Here is a 9318-nt window from a genome sequence, read left to right as displayed (position 1 = left end):
ACGTTTCCCCGCATCACCGCATCATGGTCGTACACCAAAGTAAAAAAAGGAAAAAGGGATCAACAATCGGGCAATTTATTCTTAGAGTTGTAATCGATTTCAGTACATGAACAAGATTTCAATATTTAAATTGTTATTCATCAAAAGATTCTATTTTCAAGTGTGCATATTGTTGATAGGCGTTTGAGTACTTTTGACCTAACAATGAATCAGATTGAGTTCAGGTAATGAATCATAAATCAGTCCCTGTGAATCAAACAGTGTGTGTGGTTATAATAATAAAATAAAATTAAAATAAATTATTCTGTACAATAATACCGATTCATCAAGCCTAAGAGAGAATTTAAATCTGTGTTTGCAAAGAGGTTCTTACCATTCCTTACAAATGTATGTACTAAGTCCCCAAAATTGTGAACCAACATGGCGCCTACGTCTCTGTGGCCATCCCCTTCCGGTCCCTTCAAACATTACTCCGCTAATCAGGAAAACGCCAAACAGAGAACACACAAGTGCCAATTAGAATTTATTATTATTCATTATTTTCTCTTATTACAATTTCATTTTCTTCTTTGCCCTCGAACTTCTGTTCTTGCTTTGCTTTCTTTGCATTGTTTCATTTTGCTTGGCAGGTGATTAACAAATAAAAAAATGAAAAAAAATTTAATTCAAATTGCAGGCAAAATGTGGGCCGACAAAAGTTAAAAGTGCAAAAACAAGTGTATGCAAAAAGCAAAAATAACAACAACCATAACGACAACAACAAGTGTATGTGTGTGTCTCTCTATCTGCCACATGCGGCAAATAGTTTTTAGTGTCTGTGTGTTGTTGTAAATTTAAAAAATAAAGTAACCAACAACAACAAATAACAACCAAATCTCTAAACGACCTCGACCAAATCGAAGCTGAAGAAGAAGAAAAACAACCAAGCAATCATCATTCTTCTTCATCATCATTATCATCATGTTCAAGTGCATTCCAATCTTTAAAGGCTGCAATCGGCAGGTGGAATTTGTGGACAAACGTCACTGTTCCCTGCCCCAAGTGCCTGAGGAGATATTACGCTATTCGCGTACCCTCGAGGAGCTCTTTTTGGATGCAAATCATATACGCGATTTGCCAAAGGTTAGTAACATTAATAAACGAAACAAACCGGACATTAAATACCCTTCCATTGACTGTGATTACCTACATTAACTTTTCAATTTATATTTCGGTTGTAACCGAACTTTGCCTTTTAAAATTATTCAAGTCAGATAGTGTAGCTAATGCGACCATATCAAAGTGTATTTACTACAACAAAATAATATCTAAAAATATTCCAAGGCTTGTGCGTGGTGTGTTGGTATGGTATGGTGTGTGTGTATGTTGGCGGGGGTGATTTGAAAATGTCATAGGTCAAACTGTGCCCAGAGAAAAGACCGAAATTTGAGAGTAAGAGTAACTAGCGCCAAAATGTAAGGAATTTTCCCTCTGGCAAATGAATAAAGCATAGGCGTTAATTGAAATTGAGAGTTACTAATAATATTAATGTACCGTGAGCTAAAAAAAATGTACAATTTATTCTCTTTTTTTGTTATTATTGTTATTTATTTTTTGTTGTTTCTTAGAATCATTGGAAAATGGAGACAAAATCAGACAATCAATAATTTTCCCAGAAATTTAAGACACAAACAAACTATTGTTTAGCTTTTATTAATAGCAACAACTGTTATTGTTATGGCAATTTTTACCTTGCCATCAGTTACGTTTCTAATGTAGATTATTTTGATAATCTGTAAAGATAAGAAAACTACGTGATTCTATGCTCTCCCTTACTCTCAAGACTAATCAACTGTATACAAATTAAAGATTAATTTAATTTAAATACACATACATAATTATTGCCCACTCCAACACACGTAAATACATATTTTTAATCCGTTGGGTTTTATTTTCTAGATCGTTAAGTTTTCATAACTTAAGTAAATTGCTTTTTCTTGGACTCATCTATTTACTGCAGTTACCCTCAAGAGAATCGTTTCACAACTCCTTTGGGTTTGTTAGGGGATGGGGAAGGGCCCGTGCAAGGGGCGGTTTTGCATTCCAATGGACGCTGACCCGTTCATATTTTCTCTAAACCGTTGCATGGCGCGCCATAACCAAGACAATAATTATAACAAAAGACGCCATCGAGAAGACGAGCTAGCCGGCTGACCAGGCGACTAGTCCGAGCGGAAGTCTTTAATTAATGCAAGATAAAGTATAAAAGAAGCAACCAGCAGCAGCCGCAGCCGCAGCACCAACTTTGCCTGTTTGTGCCATGAATGCATAATTCAATCCATAATTACGCAACTTGCAGCTTAAAGAACATCAAAAGCAACCCGCCACACACAAACACCGAGAGACAATTGGGTCACATAACTTAACTAATTAACAGCAAAAAACAAATTGAAAAGACATCTTTAAACAATTGTTAAGATTTATGAGAAAGAAGTGACCGAAAATAATATCAGATGTTAACAATCTAGTCGAAAAGTCGTGGAAGTAATGCAAACTTGTTACATACATATAAGGTATATATTATACAAGACGAAACTGGAATAGGGGCGAAAATTAAATCGTTGACATAGCAACAAGTGTGTGTTTGGGTCTGGTTAGTTAGTTAGTTGGTTGGTTGGGGTAATTTGTTGATTGCATTAACGTTTTCTTGCCATGGAAATGAAAATATGTTGTTTCTTTTACATCGTTCGTCTTCTTGTCATAAGCTTGTGCGGTTTTCATTAGATTTCCCTTTTTCGCGGTTAACCGCACTCACTAATCAGAACTGCTAATGCAAATGCATTTTCCTTTTTAACATCAATAAAAGCAAGGCGAGTTTTATTAGAGCAATGTACCACAATGTTCCATGGACAACAACATGTTGCTTGCAGCAGCAGCAACAGCAGTAGCAACCTCATTGACAACAACAACAACGTATAAGAGCAACAACAATGGACAAGCCATAATGATGATGTTCCCCACATTGAGTTTAACTTTGGAGTTCGTTTGAATTCCAAAACGAGACTAAACGACTGACAGCATCGGATGTGATTGTTGTTGTTGTTGTTGCTGCTGCTGTAGCTTTTGGTCTGGGTCTGGTTTGGTCTGGTCGTCAACCCTTTTAGACTGCTGCGAGAGAGAGAGAGAGGCGGCACACAATTTCCGCGTTGTCACAGCAACACAATAACCATCAACGGCCAGTTATGTACCGTACCCTACCTACCTACATACCTTCCTACCTTTTTTTCTATCTACAAACTGAACTCAGTTTCAATTGAATCGCTCTTAACTCGTTCAGCAATCTGCTGCTTCTGCCCCTATTCTTGTTTGTGTTTGCCCTGACAATTGAAATATTTTTGCCTCAAAGTTCTAGAAATGAACTTCTATACAAAAAAAAAACACACAAATAGAGAGATAGACAAGTGATAGGTATGAAAATGTACAAAAAGAAACGGAAAGCAAAATCAAGATTATGCTGAATTAGATCTAATAGAAAAAAATCACATTATAAGCTTATTTCCACTTGATTTTTCTTGGAAATCTTAAAAAGAAACTTAATGGGAATATAATGCAAATCAAAGAAAACCAGAGGGCCGGGGCTAACTTCGACCGCGTCAAAGTTTGTATACCCTTGCAACATTTTTGGTAACTTTTTCCTTACCTATAGCCATCAAAGTGGAAAAACGCTTAAGCTAAAAGGGCTAATGTGTCCGAAAGAACGGCCTACAATCTTAGCATAGGAAATAACGAAGATATTGATCAAAGTCACTGTTTTCCATCGATCGTTCCTATGGGAGCTATATGATATAGTTACCCGATCTTTATCAAATTTGGCACAGTCATTAACAGATATATTAAACTAACAAATGTTTAATTTAAAAGCAATCGCGTCAAAAGTAACGAAATTATTGACCAAAGTCACAGTTTTCGAAAGATAGTTCCTATGGGAGCTATATGATATAGTCACCCGATCTTGATCAAATTTGGCATAGTCGTTTATATGTGTAATTAACTCACCAATATTAAATCTCACGACAATAGTTCAGAAAATAACGAAGTTATTAAGAAAAGTCACTGTTCGTGACTTTGTGGTTTGTATGGGAGCTATATGATATAGTGGTCCGATCCGGCTGAATCCGAGATATACAACGCCTGCAGTATATACAAGTCTACATGCAAAATTTCAACTCTGTAGCTCTTACAGTCTAGGAGGAGTTCGCGTTGATCCAGACGGACGGACGGACGGACGGACATGGCTATTTGAACTCGTCTCGTCGTGCTGATCAAGAATATATATACTTTATATGGTCGGAGATGCCTCCTTCTATGCGTTGCACACTTTTGACCAAAATTAATATACCCTTTTTGCAAGGGTATAATAAGGGATTTGTGTAAAAAACTACCTTTAACCAGAGGGCCGGGGCTAACTTCGACCGCGTCAAAGTTTGTATACCCTTGCAATTTTTTTGGTAACTCTTTCCTTGCCTATAGCCATTAAAGTGGAAAAACGTTTTATCTAAAAAAGCTGTTTCCGAAAGAACGGCCTACAATCTTAGCATAGCAAATAACGACGATATTGATCAAAGTCCCTGTTTTCCACCGATCGTTCCTATGGGAGCTATATGATATAGTTACCCGATCTTTATCAAATTCGGCACAGACATTAATAGATATATAAAACTAACAAATATTTAATTTGAAAGCAATCACTTTAAAAATAACGAAGTTATTGACAAAAGTCACTGTTTTCGACCGATCGTTCCTATGGGAGCTATATGATATAGTCACCCGATCTTGATCAAATTTGGCATAGTCGTTTATATATGTAACTAACTCACCAATATTAAATTTCACGACAATAGCTCGGAAAATAACGAAGTTATTATGAAAAGTCACTGTTCGTGACTTTGCCATTTGTATGGGAGCTATATGATATAGTGATCCGATCCGGCTGAATCCGAGATATACAACGCCTGCAGTATATACAAGCCTACATGCAAAATTTCAGCTCTGTAGCTCTTACGGTCTACGAGGAGTTTGCGTTGATCCAGACGGACGGACAGACGGACAGACGGACGGACGGACGGACGGACGGACGGAGGGACGGACATGGCTATATGAACTCGTCTCGTCATGCTGATCAAGAATATATATACTTTATATGGTCGTAGATGCTTCCTTCTATGCGTTGCACACTTCTGACCAAAATTAATATACCCTTTTTGCAAGGGTATAAAAATCGAATTACACTAAGTTAAATAATTAAAAGCAGTTGGCTATTGAAATCTTATACAGTTTGCTAAATTGTTTTCACCCATAGATTCATGTTCAGAATAGAGCGCCTCGTAAGCCAAGGAATCGTAATCTTTACGATTCTTTTGGAAAAGTTTTGGAAAAGCAGAAAATTTGACCATAATTAAATACTGATATTGATATGAAACTGGTTAATATTAATCGCTGGTTCTTAAGCAACAATTCACTTCTGTGTGTCTTTTGTTTTCTTGTATTAATTTTGCATTTTACATTTTTGATACGAACTGAAAGTGAATAAAACAGAGCATATTTAAGTGGTAGAACCTACCTCAAGAGCACATTTTGTGGAATTTTGTTTCTTTTTTTTCGGTACGTTTTCTACTGAAGCAAGAAATTGACTTCTTTCCACTCTCACACACACACACACACACACACACACACACACAAATGTATTGGACAACATCAACCGACCAAATAACCACCGCCTCATTCATACACTGGTAGCCCATTCATTTGGGCCAATTAGTCACGCTCTTCGCAGTAAGATAAGATAGCAAGGAGGTAATCACCTTATCGCCTGGCATTGCCTTTGGGCCCCTGCTGAGGAGGAGCTGCTTCTCCTCCTCCATCTCCTCCAGCACTCACTTTCGTCTTGACTTTCGCAATTCGAAACGTTGCGTTGCGCTGTTTATTATTATTGCAGGTGCCTTTTAGGTGTCGGGTATTGAAGGTGGGGAGGGGGCGTCTGACTATTGAACACAAAACCAAAAACCCAAAAAAAAAAACAATAACAACAGCAACAAAATTAAAACCAAATAAAGCAATGGCAATGACATCATTTAGCAGCTATGAAAAAAAATAAAAACTAACAACAACCAAAGAATCTCAAAATGGCGGCACCTAAACACAAGTTAGTTGAACTAAGCTCCACTACATACATAATCTAACTAAAGCTAGTAGTTGCTTCGATTTAAAACTTTTCGGTTCGTCGGCTGGTCATATATCTTGTGGTTTATGTCGTCGTCTCTTAAAAAAAGAAGAAAAAACAAACTCTAAATGTTATTTACTTGAAACAATTTCAATTTGTCACACACAGCCAAACAGAGCGAGGCAGCAAACACATATACATATATATTTTATACTATATACATATCTGTATCTGCTGTAGATATTTCCACTCTGCTCTGCTCTGCTCTCGTCTACTTTGTGGCTTGTTTATATTCTATTCGATATGGGGAGACCATTCAAAACCGGTTCTCCTCTTCTAGCCTATAAATAAATGTTCCCCAGTTAATTGTTTATACTGGCATTTACATTCACATTAACAGGCAACAACAACAAAAAAGAGGAGAACTTGATAAATTGTTGTTGTTTTTGAGTTGCAAGTGCAATATTTATTGATTACGAAGTACAGTTGCATAGATAAAATATAAATAAATTAATAATGAATAAAATAGATTTATTAAGTCGTTGGAGTAATTTTAATGAATTTATTTGTTAATAAAAACAGATATATTTTTTTGAACTTAAAACCGATTTCGTTACGTAACATGCAAAAAATGAAAAACCATTTGGTCCCCCCAAAGGATCAATTAGACTTGCAATGTTTTGGCAGATTCATTACTATTGCCTAAACTAAAACATTTTAAAATGTAATCTGAAGTGCATCTTATTGCGAAAAGAGACATTGGCATTCTCTATATTGTTTGTATCTGAAAGATACTAAATTTTGCTTGCAGTTGAATAATAAACGCCGTTGTCATGTAGCATTTTTTTTTTGTTTGTTTGTTGTTATTTATCTCTGTTATCCGGTGGCTGCATCTTCGCTGCAAGAAGCGAGCTATAAAGAAAGTTGTTAACATGACAAATGCACAAAAAAAAAACACACACACCAACAACAACAACCAAGAACAAACAAACAAACAGCCAAAGCCATTTGCAATGAGATTTGCAGACGGAGAGGGAGCAGGATCTGCAGACAGATGCGTCGTGTTTGTGTGCGTCGATAGAAAAATGAAGATGTACAGATTTGAACAGGCGCTCAGATGTGCAGAGTAAGCTGCAGTCTCCTCTTTGCCATTGCCTTTGCTTTGCTTTGGTTTGGTTGGTTAAGAAGATGAGAATGGATGCCACTCGAAACTGCATAAGCTTGTTTGTGTTCCGTGGAAATACTGCAACAGCCGCTGTTTTTTTTTTTTCTTAATATGTAGATACATACAATACACGTGAGTGTATGCTGCTGCTGCTGCTGCTGCTAAAGCTCATCCGGTTCGTCTCCTTCTCCACATAATTGCCACTGCTTGTTCTAGCTCAGCTGGTCGGTCGCTCGCCAAGGAGATGGAGGTGATGCGACGCGATGCGTTCAACCAGATACACGTATCTAGAACTCGTTTTTTCGTCGGTCGCCTGTGCCTTGGTTTTGCTGGGCTCCCAGTCATTTGCCACATGCACACACAAGTCAGAGATATGGAGAGTGAGTGCGACGACAATAAGATACATTTTAGACTGTACTACTACTACTACTTGGACCGCCTGTTTGTTGCTGATTACACTTGCAGATACTGCGATACAACAACAAAAATTGCTCGAAATTAACGAAGCGCACTGCATGAGTTGCTCTTTTTTTATTTACATACATGTCACGGTTCAGTGCAGACACCTACACAAACACACACGCACACATACTGAGACTGCATTGTAGCGGATATACAAATGTATCTTGGCCTTGCATCACTTTCCTTTTGGTCTATTTCAATCTATTAACTATGCTTTTAGCCAAGGCAAATTGGTTGAAAATTGCCTTTTTACCAAGTTAATTGAATTGTTTTCTTACTTGTGTTGGTGCACTTTTCCTATTTTCCTGGCATGGCTTTATCCCCAGCATGCTGGTTAAATGAATTAAAATTTCAATTTTCACTAAAATCAACTTAAAAAGACGAACAACGACCAACATTCTAATAAAAAGTGAACATGAACTTGATTTATTTAAAAAATTAACAATATTAACAAAAGATGGTATAAGAACATAATAACGATATTGAATAATAAACGTCAGAATAGATATATGTATATAGTACTTGTGTATTAATATGCAATTCTTACATTTCATTTATATTTTCTTCAATAAAGATATTTAATTTTGAGTAATTTGATCGAAATCACAAACACAAAATCGTAAAAAAATTAAGAATCAAATAAAGAATAAGTATTATATATAAATGATTGAAATCATCCATTAGATAATTTGGCTATTTATTTCGTCAATAATATTTCACTATTGCTTTAAAAAGCCACTGCAAAACTGAATTTCCCACTATCCATATCGCCATCGCCATGGAAATATCTATTTCCATTCTAGGTAAATAGCTTAATTTAATAACAAGCTTCTTTCGATATGTATCTGAGAGATGCAGATTCTCTCCGTAAGTGTGTGCGTGAGTATATGTATCTAAAGGCCTGCATCTGTTGCCCTTCTCTGGCATGGCACACACAAAGTCACAAACTCACACACACATACACACAGAGGCATACAAAATTTCCATATAAACTCAATGCCAATACGTTGGCCGGGCTAAAAGCATTCAAGCTAGTTGACTGTCGTCTATCTGGCACTTGCTGTGCGCCTGCTTCAACTAGATACAATAGTAAAAGTGTGCTGACAGACTGAGCGAGTGCCTGTCGCGTGAGTGAGTGAGCGAGCTAGTGAGTGAGTTGGGTCTAGCTTGAGTCCATGTGTGTGTGTGTGTGTGTGTGTGAGAACTCGAGTGCCAGACAAACGGGTAGTGTGTAGTAGTACTCTCTACGTACAAAATGTGCAATGTGCCGGCCGGCCGGTAATTTATGGTCACGGCAAAGAAGAGAGAGAGAGAGAGAGAGAGGAAGACTGTGAGGCTAGGGAAAGATACAATAAACTGAAACCTCAGTCATGATGCCCTCCTTCGCCTCCTGCTCCGTAATGCCGCGTGGGTTGGTTTGCTTTCTAGTGTGGCTTTTGGGAGGATATTGGGGAGGAGGGGGCAAAAAGTTTACAATTTTTGCATTCGTTTT

At 37.2% G+C, this 9318-nt stretch overlaps 1 protein-coding gene across 16 annotated transcripts in view; it reads left to right on the top strand.

Annotated features, from left to right (window-relative positions):
* The first annotated feature begins 741 nt into the window (after positions 1-741).
* The window catches only part of LOC6650182 (protein lap4), a 67229-nt gene continuing 58652 nt past the window's right edge, over positions 742-9318 (top strand). For 15 of the 16 annotated variants that reach the window (XM_023180609.2, XM_023180616.2, XM_023180604.2 and 12 more), the window contains exon 1: positions 742-1122. In XM_023180609.2, coding sequence (XP_023036377.1) covers positions 961-1122 — 162 coding nt within the window. In that variant the 5' untranslated portion in view covers positions 742-960. The remainder of the gene's footprint in view (positions 1123-9318) is intronic. The other variant, XM_023180614.2, reaches the window with a different exon arrangement.

The sequence above is a fragment of the Drosophila willistoni genome, chromosome 3R (assembly GCF_018902025.1).
Source record: "Drosophila willistoni isolate 14030-0811.24 chromosome 3R, UCI_dwil_1.1, whole genome shotgun sequence".
NCBI classification, from domain to species: Eukaryota; Metazoa; Arthropoda; class Insecta; order Diptera; family Drosophilidae; genus Drosophila; species Drosophila willistoni.
The sequence above is the reverse complement of the archived record's forward strand: the minus strand, read 5'-3'. Positions and strand labels throughout refer to the sequence as shown.